The 20,340-nt window shown below is 37.7% G+C and overlaps 1 protein-coding gene across 1 annotated transcript in view; it reads left to right on the forward strand.

Annotated features, from left to right (window-relative positions):
• SHB (SH2 domain containing adaptor protein B) overlaps positions 1 to 20,340 on the forward strand; it is a 143,612-nt gene that overhangs the window by 97,291 nt on the left and 25,981 nt on the right. Inside the window, exons 4-5 of the mRNA XM_081941304.1 lie at positions 7,322 to 7,496; positions 8,114 to 8,233. Of these exons, the coding sequence (XP_081797430.1) occupies positions 7,322 to 7,496; positions 8,114 to 8,233 (295 nt within the window). The remainder of the gene's footprint in view (positions 1 to 7,321; positions 7,497 to 8,113; positions 8,234 to 20,340) is intronic.

A 20,340-nucleotide genomic window follows, 5' to 3' on the forward strand; every position in this document is an offset into this window, starting at 1 on the left:
TCTGAAAAATTGTTTTTTTCATCGCAGTTGACAGTTTTATCTTTTTTAAACTGCTACTCTGGAGATTGGTTGCAGTTTTTATTCTAATAAAGTATTATATCGCAAACATAAAGATTCTTTGAAGTTAGTTTTGATTATTTTCCAGAGTTAGTGGATGCTTCAACAGGGTGGGATGATAATTATATGCGATTTAGACAAGATTTTTTTCCCCTCTTCTCATCTGGAGGGAATATATCACAAAATAGTGATGTGACACTGAAATAGCTATCTCGATATTTAACATGTGATTGTTCCATGGCAAAATACCTACAGCAAGAAGACAAAGTACTTATACTGAAGTCTTTACACTGAAAACCCTTTTTGAATTGTAAATAATAAAATATGTAAAATCCTTTGGTTTTGTAGCTGTCCTTTTGCTTATGAGAGGAAGACAGAAGTCAGAAAATGTATTTTTTTAATAAATCATTGGATTAGATTAGAACAGGGATGTCAAACTTGATTTCATTGAGGGCCGCATCACGTTGTGGTTGACTTGATCTGGGTGGGTGTGGCCAGCTCAATGTCACTCATCAAGCTTCATTTTCGGCCGCAACAGCTTCCTGCATCCCTCTGCCAGTGAAAATGGAGCCTGGGAGGCCCGTGCGTGGCCCTCCTGAGCTCTGTTTTCGCTGCCAGAGGCACTGCAGGCTGGTCCTTCGCTGTTTTCAGGGCAGGCCCGTGGGCCAGATTTAAGCACCTTGTGGGCCAGATGCAGCTTGCAGGCCTTGAGTTTGACACTCCTGAGTTAGCACATAAGCTACCATTTTTGCCCTATCTGTATAACACTATATCTCTGCCTGTTTGTTGGCCCAATGGAAATTTCTCAGGAGAAACTCTAAAAACTGTTTTTGGTAATCCATGTGGACATTTTTCTTGGAAGCATTATTGAATTGCTTTGCCACTGCCTTCTTGGGGGATTTTCTTTTAAATTTTCACATCTATCCTACCCTTTGGGATTTTGTTGTGGTCTCTTATGCAAGCAATAACTAGATATGATTTTAGCTTAGTTTAGCTTTTTCTGAGATCAGCCAAGATTTTAAGTTCTGTCTTTTGCAGTTCTAAGCAAAAAGCTAGCATAGAAAATATTTAATATGTACTTTAATTTCATGTATGACAGTTTCATATAATATTCTGAAATAATGTAAATGTTTGTATTATCAAACTTTCAAATATCAGCAGGGATTCTAGCACAGCTTTTTTATAATTGGGAGAAAACATCAGTCAATTCAGATTTTGCCAAGAACGCCAATACATGCATTTCTTACAGTAATCATTTAAGTGGCTAAGTAAGAAAGCGTACATTTGTGAAGTGTTATAAAAGCTATCCTTTCTTCTTCATTAATGTTTTGTTAAGAAAAAGCAGAAGATGTAGTAGCTCTCTGCTTCTTCCATGTCACTTTTCTGCAGCTGATAGATCAGGCTTACTTTTCTGTAGCTGATGGCTTGAGATGTATTCATTGGAGTGTATATTGGAAATGATGGGACTAGAAAACTCCCATCACCTTAGGAGATTCAATCCAATACTGCCTCCAGAGAAGAAAAGGCTGGAATGAAACAATGAAGAAAAAGCTACACAGATACACATAGAAAAATAGTTTTGTCTCAATGAAGGAGTGCTCTTTATTACGAGGGAGAGAGAAAACTATACTATTGCTTATACACACATACATACACGTATGTGTATATGTATGTGTGTGTATATATATGTGTGTGTGTGTGTTTGTGTATGTATGCATGCATGCATGCATGCATGCATGCATATATGTATATATTCTTGGTGGTGATGGCTCTATTCCTTTAAAGATTATAGAATGTATTTTTAGTTCTACTGTGAAATAAAGCTTTCATTTCAGAATGACTTAATTCTATCTGTAGAAACCCCATACAGATTTTGGCAAGCTGAGATGTTTTCTGCTCTGAGCTGGTAATACTCATTTGGTGTGCCAGCTGGAGTATATTAGTAGTAGGCCGTAAGATAACTGCTAGTTGGTAACAGTATATATTTTAATTAAACATCCTGTGAGTTCAATACCCGCATAAGATGACAGATGTATCCATATAATTCACTCATTTTTCCTCTCAGGCTCCCCTAATGAAAATAATTTTGCTCCAGGCGTTCATTACGTATGATAATCAGTGGTATCCTCAGCAAACTGCAGTGACACCAAAGCAGTAATTCTTTTTACTCATCGTTGTATAGATGCCATGATTACATATTTTTTCCCCTAGCATCTAACACTATATGAAAGTGACAGCATTTGCACAAGGTCGCACAAATTTCATCATTTGCTCTCCTTGTCCTCCAGTGCAGATGGCCATGGATAGGAATATTCATTCTCTTCTGATGCAGACACATTACAGTCAGTTAGGAAAACTGCTTCCTGGTGCATCTTATTGTATTGTATTGTGTTGAGTCAAATGCTTTAAGCTTGCTGTCTTCCAGACAGGAGATATACAATGAACAATAACATGTTGAAGCACAGCAAGCAGTATTTCTATGCATTCTAATACCATTTATAATATAAAAGTAGAACATCTTTTCAGTTTTAATTCAGGAAATTGTCCCTTAGCAATTGAAAAATCTGGAAGTGCTCTGGAATCATGCCACATTTAATGGATGGAGTTCTATAGTAAAATTACCATCATAGGGAAATTTTTTATGCAATTATGTTTTTTAAACTGTGACTTTCTTATCATCTTCACACAGAGTTGACAAGAGTTCCTTGTCTGACTTCTCCAATTAAATGATTGCTTGCAGCATTTAATTATGTACAGATTATTGTAAATGGATTACTGTCTGCTAGCAGTGTAGGTAGTTTAATTATTATAGCAATATTTTAAAGGAATTATGCATATACCTCTCAACTTTACAGAATATTGCTATTTTGCACAATAAATATTTACAGTTTGATTCCACTTTGTGAATCAGTTGAGCATATTTGCTTCTTGATTATTATTCTGTTTGTCTTAGAATAGTTTAATTTCATAATTGCAGATAATGTTATTCATTGCCCCGTCACCTTAGAAGAGACTTCCTATATGGATATTACATCAGTGTTAATGACCAGCACATATGTCTATTTTTCACAAGACAAAGTAGACTTGAACATGTAAAGATGTAGGCACCCTGATCAAATTATATGTTTAAATAAATCCTTGAGCAAACAGAAACGGATGCAAGCTCCATATAGTACAATGTTAAATACATTTTTCTTCAAATCCTAATGTATAGCTACTATCTATGTTCAGAAAATCAAATAAAAATGCTACACATGGCACTCTAATCTTTTCACTCAATTAAATATTTATTACAATCATAATAAATGAGGTTCGGGGTTAAAATTAAAAAGCTTTCACTCAGTATTTTGCAATAGCTCCTTGAGCAGAAATAACAGCTTTCAAAGATTTCAAGTAGCCAACAAAGAGTCTTCCTATTCTTCCTCTTTGTATCTTTTCCCACTCTCCCTTGCAGAGATTTTAAGACTCAGAAATATTCTTAGAATTTCTTTCATGCATTGTATGCTTGAGATCTCCTCACAAATTCTAAATAACATTCAAGTCTGAAGACCCTTATAATACCCTTTTCCCCCTATAAGTACTTCATTGTTTATTTGGAAGAATGTTTCAGGTTGTTGTCTTGCTGAAATATCAAACTTTTTTTTCAACTTCAATTTCTTCAACACTTCAGACATTTGTATGCAAAGAACATGCTGGTGTTTGGCTGAATCATTCTTCTAGGCCCACAATATTTCCTATGCTTCTGGCTGCCAGAGGATAACAGAGTAATCCTTATACTTAATGGTTGCCAAAGTATGCTTTTCCTCAAATGTTTTGCCCTTTTTGCTCCCAACATTTCTTGTGTGGTTGTAGCTTGAATAGCTCATTTTTTGTTTCATCATTCCAAAGCATTTTGTTCCAAAGCACTTCAGGTTTATCAAGGTTTCCTTTTACATACTTTAGACAATGTATTTTGTCATGAGATTAGAGAACTGACAAATTGTCCCATATGGACCATTACTGTATAAGCAACACTGCAATGTTGCCAGTTATTTCACTGTCAGTTAAAGTTTTCAGCAGATTGTTTTTAGTGCTCTCTGGGTTTGTTTTACAGATAAGACCATTCTAGCAGAGATTCTTCTTGATTTTTGAAATCTTCATTTGATTTCCACAGTTCGTTGTAATTTCCCTTTTGTTTTTTTTAAGTATTCCTCACCGTTGAAATTGCTAGCTGGAAGCATTTAGAAGTTTTTTATAGCCTCCTAAAATTTTGTAAGAGTGAATTACCTTTCTTTTCAAATGCTTAAAAAGCTATTCACAAGAGCCCACAGAGGTAAAGGTAGACAGAACAACAACTCTAACCTGAGTTAAAGCTTGTGAATATTTTATTACCTATAGAATTGTCATTACCTGGTTAATTGTAGGCTTAACAGGACTGTCACTTTTGTGGCCTTTATTTATAGTGTTACAATAATACAAAGATAATAACAGTCACACAGAATCATATAACTTTGCCTAGTGACTACTTTCTTTATCACTTTTTCTCATTTGCATGTTGGACCATGGCTTTGGAAAGAGTGCAGAGAAGAGCAACAAAGTTTCTTAGGGACCTGCAGGCTAAAATATATGAAGAAAGGTTGCAGAAATTGGGTATAGCTAATCTAGTGAAAATAAAGACTAGAAGTGACATGATAGCAGTGTTCCAATATTTGAATCCTCGCGAGGCTCCCGGTACCACCCCCTATCCAATCCATCTTGGAGTTCAAGATGGATTGGATAGGGGGGCTCTCACACGGCACCCTCAGGAGACAGGTGGGGCCCTCTCCACAATGATTCGGGGAGAGGGGCTCCTTCCACTTTCCCAGGTCCCGCTAATTAAGAGGTTTTTGAAGGGTTCAGGGAATCTCCGTCCCCCAGGACGTAGTCCACAGGTTTCTGACATGGAGCCTCGCTACAATTCTCCAAGCAATGACAGGAGCACCATTCAAACCACTGAGGACGGTTGACCTGAAGTTCGTAACCCTTAAGGTAGTGTTCCTTGTGGCGATCACCTCAGCCCGTTGGATCTCCGAACGGGGGCGTTGTCCTCCAGGTCGGATCTTTGTACATTCCACAATAATTGGGTCATCCTGCAACTGAATCCGACTTTTGTTCCCAAGGTTAACTCCCTTTTCCACAGGTCGCAGGAGGTGGTATTACCAGATTTTTGTCCAGACCCGTCTCATGACCGGCTGGATGTAGGCGTGCCTTGTGCCTGAGGTGTACGGAGGGCCTCAGGAGGTGCTCTTCATTTCCTTTTATCCATCTTCCCTGGAGAAGAGGGTGTCCTCCTCGGCTATAGGGAGGTGGATCAAACTGGCCATCGCATTGGCCTATGAGGTTCAGCACCTTCTGGTGCCCCAGGGCATAACAGCACACTCCACCAGGAGTGCAGCTACCTCGGCGGCCTGGGCACCTATCGAGATTTGCAGGGCTGCTACGTGGACGTCCCCGTCTCCCTTTATCAGGCACTACAGGTTAGATGCGTTTGCATCGGCTGATGCAGCGTTTGGTCGTAGGGTGTTACAACAGGTGGTAGCGCATGAGGGGCCCAGGACCAATAGTGCCCCCCCTGAGGGACGTTAACTTGGGAATGTCCCAATCATGGCTAATCCTGCAAAATTCCTCCGGAAAATGACAGTTGGTCTTACCTGTTTTAAGAGGTTTTGCAGGATTATCCAGGTTCCCGCCCTAGCATTGGTCCAGGGGTTGGGGGAGTTCAGGGGGTAGGGGGTGTTCCCTTATGACTTGTTTTCAGGTGTTTTGCAGTGGTCTTGACTCGTTGAAACTGGGAACCAGAAGCAAGGAGCACAGAGGCGTGGCTTCAAATTAACTCTGTCTCGAGGCCAATTGGACATCACAATGCCCAATCCTGGCTAATTCTGCAAAACCTCCTAAAACAACAGTTCTTTCATATATAAAAGAGAGGTAGTTGGAGAAGGCTGCACTAAGCTGAGCCCTATTGTTTTCCTGGTATTGTGTGTTTTGAGTCAAATCAGACTTTATGCTGATCCATCTTATAAGGGTGGATGAGAAGGAAGACTAGCATATAAAACATAAACAGAACAATGCACGATCACTTTCAGTTGTCTTATTGGAAAGGACTGATTGCTCCTGTCCCTAGTTATTTATTTGAGCCTGTTCTGCCAGCATCGTTCTGCCAGCGTATAATAGAATAAGGCAACTAGATGAGGCAGCAGAGAACAAAAACAAGCAAGTATTTTTATAAGTGGCTTTGGGGGATAAGTACAGCCAGGAAATAAAGGCCCAGGAAGAGCAATTGGAGGGCTGGTTTTCTGCCAGCTAATCAGTCTTCTGCAACCTGACATAGCCTTGGTGTCATGAGAATACATCAAAATTCCAAGCCAGCCCACTATTATACTGATATAAATAAATAAAACCATACTTTTTAAATGTTGCTTTGCTTCACTTGATGGAGTGAAGAACTATCAGCCAAGGAGTTCAGATTGGTTAAACTTTACCATCTGAGATCAGAGCCCAATCCCACTTCATCTTCCGAAAACATTGAAAACCTGATTGTTTTCCCAAGCAGGTTGTTCATGAAGTTAGTGAAGCCTGGGTGGATTGGTCTTATATTGCGTTATATAGAATAGAATAGAATTCTTTATTGGCCAAGTGTGATTGGACACACAAGGAATTTGTCTTTGACGCATGTGCTTTTAGTGTCACAAATCATAATGTACAACACTTAATGATAGTCATAGGGTACAAATAAGCAATCAAATCATACTAGGAAACAATATAAATCATAAGGACACAAGCAACCAAGTTACAGTCGTACAGTCATAAGTGGGAGGAGATGGGAATGATGAGAAGATTAATAGTGATAGCAATGCAGACTTAGTAAATAGTTTGACAGTGTTGAGGAAATTATTTGTTTAACAGAGTGATGGCGTTCGGGGGGGAAACTGTTCTTGTGTCTGGTTGTTCTGGTGTGCAGTGCTCTTACATTATGCAATTATTGCTTTTACTCTCATCATTTTGAGATTCCTTTTTGAGTTATATGTTTTGAATGTCATGTTTTAATGGCTTCATATTGTGGCTTCTTTGCTCAGAGTCACTGCAGTGAGAGTGGCAGCCATATTAGCATAGCACATCATACCATATAGTACAGTGTACAGTATACTTTTATTTATTTTAAAATCCACTATTTCTGTTCAATATTTAAAATGCTTTGGGTATTTGCTCATTTGGAAGTAACGTTTTGCTTGAATATATCTTACAGCCCAGTTCAACGGAGGGGAGATAAGGCAATCTTCACCTTCCCCATCTTCAAGTGATCGGCGCCGACAGCTTCGGGCACCTGGGGGAGGCTTCAAACCCATCAAACATGGTAGCCCAGAATTCTGTGGAATCTTGGGGGAGAGAGTGGATCCGACTATTCCACTGGAAAAACAGATGTAAGTTGCTGATACTTGGTGCAGGGAAACACAAGGCAGCAGAAACTGACATTAAAGTGGTACTTTGCACTTGTTGGGAGTTTGCAGGGCTGTGATCAGGGGTGGGCTGCTGGGGGTTTGCAGGGGTTTGGGAGAACCTCTAGCTAAGATTCCATCCAGTTCGGAGAGCTCCCAAATCCCACTCATGGCTGGCCTTGCCCACCCCTCCCCTTCCAGGAGTCCCCACGTGGCCCGTTTTGGATGCAGGTAAGTGCAGGGCGTGCGCAGAGGCTCGGTGAGGGCAAAAAATGGGCCTACCGGAAGTTCGGGAAGGCTGTAAATGGGCCTGTTTCCAGCCACCAGAGGACCTCCGGAGCCTGGGGAAGGCAAAAAGCCCCGACCCAACATAGTGCAGGATGCCGACTAGGCCACGCCCACCATGGCCATACCTACCCAGCAACTGGACAGAGAACCCCTTGCTAAAATTTTGGAAGCCCGCCCCTGGCTGTGACCAGTACATATCTCTCAAAGTTGCTTTGCTTTGTCTTGCACAACATATAGTACAGTGGAATGTCTTTTAAAAAAAAAACTCTAAAAGTGAATTTATCCTAAGTATTACTTGCTTGCATTTTTTGTAGATGGTATCATGGAGCAATCAGTCGGACAGATGCAGAAAACCTCTTGCGCTTGTGTAAAGAATGTAGTTATCTAGTGAGGAACAGCCAAACAAGCAAACATGACTATTCACTTTCTTTAAAGTAAGTATCCTTTAAACAAATTATAGACACGGTGTTAAGCAGATTTGTAGGGTGCAGCGGCAGCTACCACGCATCCCTTCATCTTGACATTAAAAAGGCTTCCTCAAGCCTCATAGGAATTTTAGAATTCCAGATGTCAAACTGGATTGCTTTGAGTGACACTTCTGAGGTTTGGTTTTAATGCTCCAGGGACAAACATGGGGGGGGGGGGTTCGTTTAGATTTGTTTAGTTTTTAGTTTTTATCTCCTCTTGTTGCTGATTAAAATGTTTCTGTTACACTTTTCTTCTTTCAACATTTGATAAAGCAATTGTTTAGTTTGTTTTTTCTCCTCTTTCCCTGCTTTGACAGATAACTTATGTATACAAAGTACAAAGAGTTTGCATTGCACTGAATTCAATGAATGACTGGTAAACTACTGTGTACAATTTCCCCAAGTAAAACAAGCAATGGAAATTGGAGTGGAATAGAAAAAAAAGTTTTAGACTTAGGGAGAAATCATTGATTTGCATTAAAAAGAATGACAAAAAAATAAGTAATCATTAAAAAAAACTAGTTCTAACATTTTTAGACTGTAATCATTCATACATTTGCCTAAAATTAAATCCTATTAAATTGACTTAAGATTTCCTTTCTAAATAAATATGCAAAGGATCTGATTTTTAAATAAATATATAGATATAAATAAAATATAGATATTTGTTTCTGCAGCCAATAATATCTATACATATAAATTGGAACAATTGTAATACTTAAACCTTCATTCCGTAAGATATCCAAAATCGCTATGTGAGATGGCAGCTTTGTAAATTGAAGAAGGAAATAAAATATATGAATGAATGAATGCATTATGATTCATAGTAGTGAAAATGCACTATCCCCTTCAACTTATATTTTACTGAATGTTGTAGATTCTAAGAACCATTAGTCTAGACTCTAGACTAATCCCAGTTTTATTCTTCCCATAGTCGTGGAATTAATTATTTGTAATTAACATCAAACCAAACTTTGTTCAGTAGTGATTTAAGTAAGCAATAAAAAGTAATATAATCAGATCACATTTAGAAAGTTATCCAAGTAAGAAAATTGTTTTAATCCAAAGATACATTATAATCACATGTTAATAATATCTATAAACAAGTATTTGAGGAAAAGGAACAGTAACATTCCAATTTCATTATTAGAGTCACTGGAAGGTCATTATCAGCAATAAGCAAAATTACATTATTAATAATACATTTGATTGATTTGCCACATCAGAACTCTTAAGGATCTTGGCTTAGCTATGGATATCCATAAGAAGCTTTGCAGGTGCTCCTGTCTTTCTCAACTGCAGTAATAGTTAACAAACCATAGACTGTCTCCTTTTTCTGGCTCATTCTTCTGGAAGCAAGCTGGGAATCCTATTTAATGAGATGCTAAACAAACCATGACCAGTTAGCTGTATCATCTGTTCGGAAGACCTAATAAGTTACTAGCGTAACATGTACCTGCTCACTTCTTGTTCAGGACTGAATCAAGAATATATATACCATCTTTCCCAGAAAATACAACCATCCCCAAAAATGAACCCTAGCCCAATTTTCATGCCTGCACCTAATATAAGCCCCACCCCCAAAATAAGTGCTAGTTAAGCTCCACCCACTGTTTGTACGAGGTATGGTAAAAATCAAGCTAGGGTGGGGGCATCAACTTTGTACAAGGAATTCAATTCTTTTACTCTCAATGATATTGTACACTTTCGTTTGTTCTCTAATCCATGTGCAGATCTTTCTATCTGGTCTTGGAATGCCAAGCATGTATCTTTCCATGGCTCTTCGTGACATTCGTAGCTTTTGCATTGATTGTGGAGTTAGTGTCCATGTTTCACTGGGATATGTTAGAACAGGTAGAGCACACTGATCAAAAACATTTCTCTTCAGGCAAAGGGGGAGGTTTTTCTTGAAAATTATGCATAGCTTGCTGAATGCCTGCCAACCACATTTAACACACCACTCAATTTCCTTTATTGTATCACTTTCCATTGAGACCCGTTGGCCAAGATATACATAGAAGTCTACTACATCTAGTTCTTCTCCAAATACAATATATTTTTCTTTCTTTGGTGAATTTATTAAACATAACCTGGCTCTGTTTCGGGTTTATTTTTAAGCCAAAATGATTCTCCTGTTTTGTGCAGCCCTTGTATATTTCTTTGTAGCTCTTTTGGGTCTTGTGAGAAGAGGACAACATGATCTGCAGATCTTAAGTAATTTAAAAAGGCATCATTTTTATTCCATCAGTCTAATTTACGAAATACATCTTCAAGGCAAACTGAGAAAAGGATAGGTGATATTGTATCGCTTTGTCGTACACCTCATTCTATGTTGATTTGTACTTTAAGATAATTAAGGCGCATTGTTGCCATTTGTTTGTTCATATATTGATTATAGTAAGTATGTAAGCAGTGTCTATGCCTTGGTTGAGCAATGCATTAATTATTAATGCATTGCTATTAATTAGGCATATAGAGATAGTGATAGAGAGAGATATAGAGAAAGGGAGGGAGGGGGAGAGGGAGAGAGAGAGAGAGAGAGAGAGAGAGAGAGATGGAAGAAAATGATTTTACCCCAATGATTGATCTCTTCCTCCAGAGGTTTCCTAATAAAAACATTTCAATAGGCTGCTACAAGTCAGGAAGAATCTCCCAACACACCCTAATCTATGCAGCAGAGAAATTTTCAGCCACCTAATATTAGTCTCTATAGCCCATTTCTGAAAAAAGTAAAAAAAAATGATCCCGCTCAAAGCCCAGAAATTAATAAAATCGTATGAACATTTTAAAAACACAAAGGGGTAGCTGTGCAATTTTATCCATTAGAAAGGTTTTAATAAGAAATTTATTTTTCAAATAAGCTGGCCCAGTTTCTCATTTAAAAAGAGGTTACCTCAGGCAGGGGAATAGCAGGTAAAACAAGGAGAAAGGTCATTCCCAGAAACAAAATTCTAAATAAAATCAATGTTGGGCCAGTCATGCTATTTAAACAAATTGCTTGAGTTGGCACTTAGTCTTTCAGCACAGATGTGGAGTTCACTGCAATGTGAATACTTGGAGAGAAAACCTCTCCAATTATTAGTTCCTGTTGATTCCCCTCATTTTAAAACATTAGTTTCAGAAATTTATAGACAGCAGAGGAAGCCGGTTTCTTAGAGATTGTTGCTGTACCCAATTAAACAATGTGTTTCATCTCTGATTGCCAAGGCCTGGCTAGCAAATCAAAAAAATTATGTTAGAGAACCCTGTAATTGAATGCCAAAGCAGATGTTCTGTTCCAACTGCTAAAAGAAGTTTCTGCTTATTTGCAGTGTAGATTCATATATATTTAAGATTTATTTTCATTAATTTTCTGAGATACACAAAGATAAAAAGTTACATATATTCCGTTTCTTTGCAGAAAAGACCAATGTATTTTACGTTAATGTTCTTAATTATATTCTTTACACTCAGGATAGATCTGTATTAACTGTGAATCAAATTATCAGTTGGATAATTTGGAACTGTTCCAGTTGGGTTTCAAGCGAGAGAACAGTATAGAGATAACATTGGTAGTATTTTTTAATGACCTCTGGCCAAGCCAGGGTTGGGTTAATGCATCCATCTTGGTGCTCCTTGACCTCTCAGTGGCTTTCAACACCATTTACAGTATCCTTTTGAACCAGTCTCAGGGGTTAAAAATTGGAAGCACCATTCTGCAATGGTTCTCCTGTCTCTGTGGCCAGTTTCAATCAGTATTAGTAGGAGGTAGAGAAGAGATTGCACACATAACCCCCCCCCCCTCACTTGTGGAGTGCTTCAAAGTTCAACAATTTTCCCCATCTTCTTTAACATCTGCATGAAACTGTTATCCATTGGTTTGGGGACGTCAAGATGATGGTAATACCAAATTGAACATCTTGAACCTGGATCAACAAGATAATGCTGCCAAAGTCCTGGTCTTCTGCCTGGAGCCTGGTAGATCTGGATAGGGAGCAACAGACTCTGATACAACTGTGACAAGTGACTATGTTTTTAACTGGCTGACAAACCATATTCATCATGTAGTTCTTAATGGAACTACATCTACATGGAGGGAAGTAAACAGTGAGGTATTCCAAGACTCCTTTTTAGGCCCAGTATTCCTCAATATCATTGTAAACAAAATAGATGAGGAAATAGAATGAGAACTCATCAGATTTGCAGATGACACTGAACTGGCAGGAATAACCAACAGATAGACTCAAGTTCTAGATGGACCTTGACAGACAGTGAGATTTTACACTTAGGCAAGGAAAACCAATTGTACAGGTACAACCTAGGTGAAATGTGGTTCAATATCAGTAATTATGAGAGGAATCTTGGAGTCCTAGTGGACAATCATTTAAATATGAGCCAACAGTGTGCAGCAGCAGCCAAAAAAGCCAATGCAATTCTAATTTGCATTAAAAGAGGGATAGAATCAAGGTCACACAAAGTCTTAGTACCACCTTACAAAGCCTTAGTAAGACCACACTTTGAATACTACATCCATTTTAGGTCACACAATATTTTAAAAAATTGAAATTCTGGAAAAAGTGCAGAGGGGAGCAACAAAGGGCTGGTGGCTAAAATATATGAAGAAAAGTTGCAGAAATTGGATATTTCTAGTCTAGTGAAAAGAAGGACTACGAGAGACATGATAGCAGTGTTCCATTAGTTGAGGGCTTGTGACAAAGATGAGGGGACCAACCTATTTTCCAAAGCACCAGAAGGCAAGATAAGAAACAATGGATCGAAACTAATTAAAGAAAAAAAGCAACCTAGAACTAAGGACAAATTTCCTAGCAGTGAGGACAATTAACTAGTGGAATGGCTTGCCTTCAGATGTTGTGGTTGCTCCACCACTGAAGGCTTTTAAGAAGAGATTGGACAACCATCTGTCTGAAATGATATAAGGTTTCCTGCTTGAGCAGGAGGTTGGATTAGAAGACCTCCAAGGTCCCTTCCAAATCTGTTATTCTATGTTCTAATGACACTCCACCTTTAGGCTTTCATGAGGTTGCACAATCGGGGGAGGGAAGTCATCTTGAACTAACAGTTCCTGCATGAAGAACAGGTAGTAACTGAGGTTAAGAGAGCCTTTACACAGGTTCATCTTGTGGGCCAGTAATACCTATTCTTAGACTGGAAAGCCCTTCAGACAGTTGTTTACACCTTGGTCATCTCACCATAGAGTAGGCAGCAAAAATATGGTTGTGTTTATCTGTCAATTGTGTGTGCTGTACTAGTAAGAAAAGAAAAGTATTGCATGAATAGTTGGTGTACTTTAGTTACTTACATAACAGAGTCTTAAAGGTTGTTGAAAAAATATTGCAGGATTTCATCAACAACATTCATTTACTAAGTCAAATACAATGTATGTTCTAAATACTGAACGGTTCTAGGCAGATGGCAAATCCAGAAGACTTGATCAGCTTTAATGGGCTATCATACGCAGAGACTAGACAGCCAACATGTGAATGGATCACAGGTTGCATGAGTATAATTTAGTCTTTAGTGATGCATAATTGAATGGTGACCAGCTTGTGATGAAAAAAATAGATCAAGTGATTTTCACTAAAGGTATCAACTTTGTACAAGGAATTCAGGCTTTTCTACTCAATTTCAGAGATGCCCTCAAACTCTCCTCTGGTGGTCTATGGCTATTAGGTCAACCACATGAAGAAATGTTGGGTCCTAAACAAACCCACTGTGTTTCCTGCTGTTGTACCACTCAGCCCTCTGATTATTTTACAACATGTTTTTTGTGGTATCCGATTTTAGGTAAGAGTCTCTTGCGTGACTGGAATGTCAACAACAGCTGAGAGGGTAGGGGAAGGTTGACTGTTCTTTCAGTGGAATTGAAATTTGCAAGGATTTGCTATTATAGAAAGAAAATACACTTTGGGGACAAGAGGAGTTGGAAGGCAAACTGTTTTATCCCATTCTTAGCACTTAACCTCCCAAATCAAAACCTGGTGAGTGCAGGAAAAAAAGCAGTAGAAGAAAATTTTATAAGTATGCCCATGAAGTTACCACGCTTTTGAAGGAGATTTCACTTTTATTCTTTTATAGGTTGTAGAATGAGTCCTACAATATTGTACTGTATTGTACTTATTCTTTTATAGGTTGTAGAATGAGTCCTACAATATTGTACTGTATTGTACTTATTCTTTTATAGGTTGTAGAATGAGTCCTACAATATTGTACTGTATTGTACTTATTCTTTTATAGGTTGTAGAATGAGTCCTACAATATTGTACTGTATTGTACTTATTCTTTTATAGGTTGTAGAATGAGTCCTACAATATTGTACTGTATTGTACTTATTCTTTTATAGGTTGTAGAATGAGTCCTGCAATATTGTACTGTATTGTACTTATTCTTTTATAGGTTGTAGAATGAGTCCTACAATATTGTACTGTATTGTACTTATTCTTTTATAGGTTGTAGAATGAGTACTGCAATATTGTACTGTATTGTACTTATTCTTTTATAGGTTGTAGAATGAGTACTGCAATATTGTATTGTATTGTGCTTGAATCTGTGCAGGAAGGCCTTTTAGCAGACTCTGTTGTGGAAATGTGAATATCAATACAATACAATACAATAGCAGAGTTGGAAGGGACCTTGGAGGTGTTCTAGTCCAACCCCCTGCCTAGGCAGGAAACCCTATACCATTTCAGACAAATGGCTATCCAACATCTTCCAGTATCCTTCCAGTAGGAATAAGATTTAGCTTTTGCATGAAAGCATTGCTCCATAACTTACCAACTTCAAACTATTCTGCATATCTGGTGTTCCTGTAGCATTCCATTTTTTTTTTGTTCAGAAGAAGATATATGGGAAACGTTGTTCATAAGACTAACTCACAGGTAGTTTCACCACATCCCTGCATGTACTAAACACCTAAATTAGCCTTCTCCAATCTTATGGACCCCAGGTGTACTAAACTAATATTCCCAGAATTCCCAACCACTTCTATAGCCACCAAGACATCTGGGTTATTGATCTGAAACCCTTATTCTAAAACAAAGTGAGGGGTAAAATTCTGCCCTTACTGTTTCTTTGTTGCTCAAGATGGGAAGCTTGCTCTTATGAAATGCTTAAAAAGTGCCATCTATTGTAATCTGTTTTATAAAGAAGAAATAGCAATGTTGCAAGTCTTTATTTCTCCTTCCTCTAAAGCATATTTTGGAGGGTTTGAGAACATATTTGGTATTGTTTTCTTAAGTAAAATTAAGCTATGGTGAAGACTGTACTAGCGGTACAATTTCAAAATCCTTTGGCGTTGAGAGGCAGGACAGTTCAATGATCTGCACTTGGCATTAAGACTTAGAACAGTTTCTCTATGATTATTTTAAAACACTTTTAGTACCTATTCCTTTTGTTTAAGAAAACCTACAAGAATGTTGTTCTAATAACTACTCCTGCCAAGCATTCAGAGTTTTATACTTGAAACTGACAGCTGTGTTAGAATTTTTGATGTATCTATTCTGAAATGAATAGATGTGGAACTAAATCATCTTTCCATTATAAAAGAAGTGAATTTCCCTAGTTCACCAGTCTTCTAAGCAGGCAACATAGGTGATAACACGAACAATACCAGAAAGGGAGAGTGAGAGCACTTAGGATTGAGAATGTAAGATTTTTATTACTTACAAAGTGGAAAGATTTTACAGTCTAAGTTCCAATACTAACAATTTACAGGTAATCCTCGACTCAGGATCACAATTGAGTCCAAAAATTTGTGTTGTAGGCAAGATAGTTGTTAAGCAAGTTTTGCCCCATTTTATGACTTTTCTTGCCCGTTGTTGTTAAGTGAATTACTACAGTTGTTAAATTAGTAACATGGTTGTTAAATTGATCTAGTTTCCCCATTGACGGCACTGAACAAGTCGCAAAAGAACCTGACCCTAGGGCACCGCAGCCGTCATAAATATGAACCATTTGCCAAACATCCGAATGTTGGTCATGTGACCTGGAGGAAGCTGCAACAGTCATAACTGTGAAAAACAACTGATAAGTCACTTTTTCCAGTGCCATTGTAACTTTGAACAATCACTAAGGAATGGTTGGAAGTTGAAAATACCTGTACTGTTGTCTTTCTCTGGTCCATTTCTGACAATGGATTTTGACAAATAGAAATTAGGCAAATGTTTGATTTAAATTGTTTTCAGAAGGGCTGATAGGCAATTGTTTCCTCAGTGTTTCCTCCCCTTTCTCCATACAGTATGGTTTGGTTCATTTGCCCCAAGATGGCTAAACTAAAAAAAATAAAATAACCAAGATTCTTTTCCTTAGCTTATACATCAAACAAATGGGCTTTGCATTCCCACGGCAAAAATGGCAAGTTCATGTATTTGGTTTTGTTTTTTAACAATGCTTAAAGTAAAGGCATCTGTTGAATTAAATCATTTCATAATTCACTCTTTAGGACCAAAGATGATTTAAAAAAAAATCTTTTAAAGCAATTAAATATCTGCTTTTATTGCTATGAGCAGTCCCTATAGTCCTTCACAAGGTATACCGTCTCTTGACCTCCCTTCTAATGACTTCATAAAGTCTGTAGCCTTTTCTTGACAAGAGTTTGGAAGTAGGGTAGTTTCCTTCAAAATATTCCTTCAGTTTCTCAGTTCAGCCTACAACCCTACTTTTCTTTATGGTCTCTCACCTTAGTTACCAACAGGTCTAGCCCTGATCAGCTTTTCAAGATCAGCCAAAGATTAGTTAGATGCTTCCTTTAAGCACTCAGGCATGTTAAACACAATAGACTTAATCTAAAAAGGTACAATATAGTTGCCATATAACAATACTCAGTCTTGGCTTTGAAAAAAGCAACTTGCTTTGTAATCGAGTAATATTCCTTCTACCCTTCCCTGCCTTTTCTTAAAGAACACTTCTAATGTTGCTGATTTGATTCTCCACAAGTAATTCTTAAAATATGAGGTTAATTTTGCCTGAATTTTTAACCAAAATAATTTGGAAGAAAATACTGTGCATGTACACATTGAGGTAGGATTTATAAAAATAATGATCATGAAACTATTGCATTGTTGTGTTAGAAGTAATTGCATCTTTCATAAGCACAAGACAGTTTCTAGGAAAGCAGAAGTAAGAAATTACAATTGATTAATGTAAAAAATAATATTGTCAATTTTTAAAAGCCTACAGGAAGTTACTGAAAACAAAACAGTGAATTTAGCACGAGATCATGAAAAATACATTCTGTTTTGCATTGTCCAAAAGCAGAATAAACTTTATTGAAAGTATCAGAATTTTGGAATGAAATTCTTCAAAAGCATGGCAAACTTTTATTACAAATATCAATCTTTGGAATGAGATTACTTTTCTATATTTTCTATATGTAAGGTATCTTTCCTTTGGAATGATCTTTCTGAATTGGCAAGTTTGTTATTTGGTTACAGACACACACAAAAATCAGCTGTGGCGATTTCAACACATACAGTACAGTCTGTGTTTTCTCTGTTGATTTATATTACATACAGAGAGTTCATCTTTTTCTTCCCAGTTGCAGACACATTCTATTCTGTTTAAGAACATCTGACTATAAATCTTGATTTGAAGGTTTGAGTTCTGAAAAACAACACAGTTTTCTTCATTAAACACTCTACCAGCTGACCAAAGCCTTTATGGTAGTAAATAAGTAAAGTGTAATGGAAGGTCACTGCTTGGTTCCAATTTGTTTGCAATGCATGAAGTAGATAATAGAACTACAGAACAAACTTTCAGAGACTCATGCCGAGCTATCTAGCTTTGACCTCCATAGGTCAATTGCATTTCCTTCAGTCATCTTTCTGTATCAGGCTAGCTAAACTGAATTCTGCCAAAGTAATCTTCTAGAAAGATTTCATTTTTGAAGAAAGGTTGTAATCTTGAGAAAAGCCATCCTCTTTCCCTGAATGACTGTGGCAGTCTAATTCAGAATGTGCCTTTCATATATTTATATTTTATCAAAAGATTACAACAGTTAATGTTATTTTGGCAGAAATTTCAGAGGGCAGGTTGGAATGACTTTTGCTGCCTACTAATACAACATTCCAGTTAGTTTCCATTAAAAGGGACGATGAAGAAAGGAATAACTTTAAGATTGTTGATAGATTATCATGTTACAGGAGAAGGGATCTTATATGTTTCCCTCCCCCTCCCTTTTTTTTTCTTTTTGTTTTGTATAGAAGTCGTGTTTCATCTGCCTTAGGGAGAGATTTAGCAAAACAAGATGCTAAAGCTTTTCCAGTAAGATATTATTTCAGGATATAAATTAAGACTGTTTTGTGGGACAATAAAGAATAAGTCTACTCCCTCTTCTCTGTGATAATCCTCCAGAATGGTTAAAGACTGTTAAAGCATCCTTCCCTCACTCGTCTTTTTTTTTGCAGTCCAAACATGCCCAATTCATTTCATTGTTCCTCCGAGGGCTTGTTTTCCAAATCCTTCACCATCTGGTAGCCTTGCTGTGAAATTCTTGCATTGGTCATGGTCCTAGATACAGTAGTTCAAATGAGGATTGTCGAAGGCAAAGTAGAGTGGAACAAATACTCCTCATGGCATGGATGTTGTACTCCTGGAAATGCACGCCAAGATAGCAATTGCCTTTTTAACAGCTGTACCACACTGCCTGCTGTGTGGACACTCAGCAGGGACATTCACATTCCATTTGTATGTACTACTGGTCTCCTTAATCCTGTACTTACGCCTTAAAATTTCCTACCCAAATGCAGAACTTTACATTTTGCTCAGATAAATTCCATCATATTCTTTTCAGCCCAGTGCTTGAATTGTCTACATTTTTAAAATCTTCTTTGTTTTGTGCTAAATATGAGGTAGGCCGTCCAGTTTTACGTCATCTGCAAATTTGTAAGAGTTCTCTCAACTCCCCATCTAGACACCTATAAAAACCAACAATGTTGAGGTCTGGGATCCATTTGGTATTTCCCTCCAAGCTGAAACGGAGTCATTAACGTGCACTTTTTGATGCAATGATTCAGCCAGTTGTGAGTCAGTCTAACAGTAGTATCATCTAGCTCATATTCGATCATTCTGTTAAGAACGCTATAATTAGGCACTCTGTCAAAGATTTTGCTAAAGCCCTACATTATACCTTGTATCTACAGCATTACCAACTTAGCTAGTAACTCTATCAAAGAAGGAGATACGATTAATCTGGCACAATATGTTTGCAACAGACTCATTCTGATCTTTTTCCTGATGTACATCCTTTTTATATTCTCAGAATAATGTCTACATTTCTAATTTCTAACTACATTCCGGCATGTAAGTCCTCACTTGGAGACTTGATTTTTTAATTTGCTTGATCTAAGAGATAAGCATAAGCGTTCAAGTGACTCTGGTTTCTGGACAGCATTATTTACTCCACTTATGTGAAAGGGATAGTGAATATCTAAAAGTTACCTAATGAATAGATTACTGGCATATTATTTCAACTATATTTTCCATTTGAGACCCTTAACCAGTGGTGGGATTCAAATAATTTAACAACCAGTTCTCTGCCCTAATGATTTCTTCCAACAACCAGTTCACTAAACTGCTGAGAAATTTAACAACCGGCTCTCCTCAAGTGGTGCGAACTGGCTAAATCCCACCACTGCCCTTAACCCTCTTGACTCCACCAGTTCTCATTTGCTAAGGATACAACATAAAATGCATTATTTGTTTTGAATGTATGTAATTCAGCTTTTCACCTAGATTAGAACATAAAATGAGCAAATGCACTTCCTTAGTCTTGATTGCAGTTCCAAACAGAAGCGATCATGTTAAGGAAGGAGCCAAAATCAATTCCAGTCGTATGCCACCGGGGTAACATGCATAAAAACAACAAAACACAAGAACCTCTCATTCTTCCTTTCTCCAAAATTTTGCAATTTGACTTGCAATAATGATGCTCATAACTTTTCTTTTTTTCACGGCCCAAAGACTGTAGAGCGGTGTGGTTTTGTGGCTTTGACTTTAACACTGATTTCACCCCCAGGTTTTTTCCATAGGCCAGCCTTGTTTAAGTGAGCTGCCAGCAAAGCATCATAATGACAATATCC

Source organism: Natrix helvetica (assembly GCF_964273705.1).
Source record: "Natrix helvetica genome assembly, chromosome: 2".
Taxonomy (NCBI): Eukaryota; Metazoa; Chordata; class Lepidosauria; order Squamata; family Natricidae; genus Natrix; species Natrix helvetica.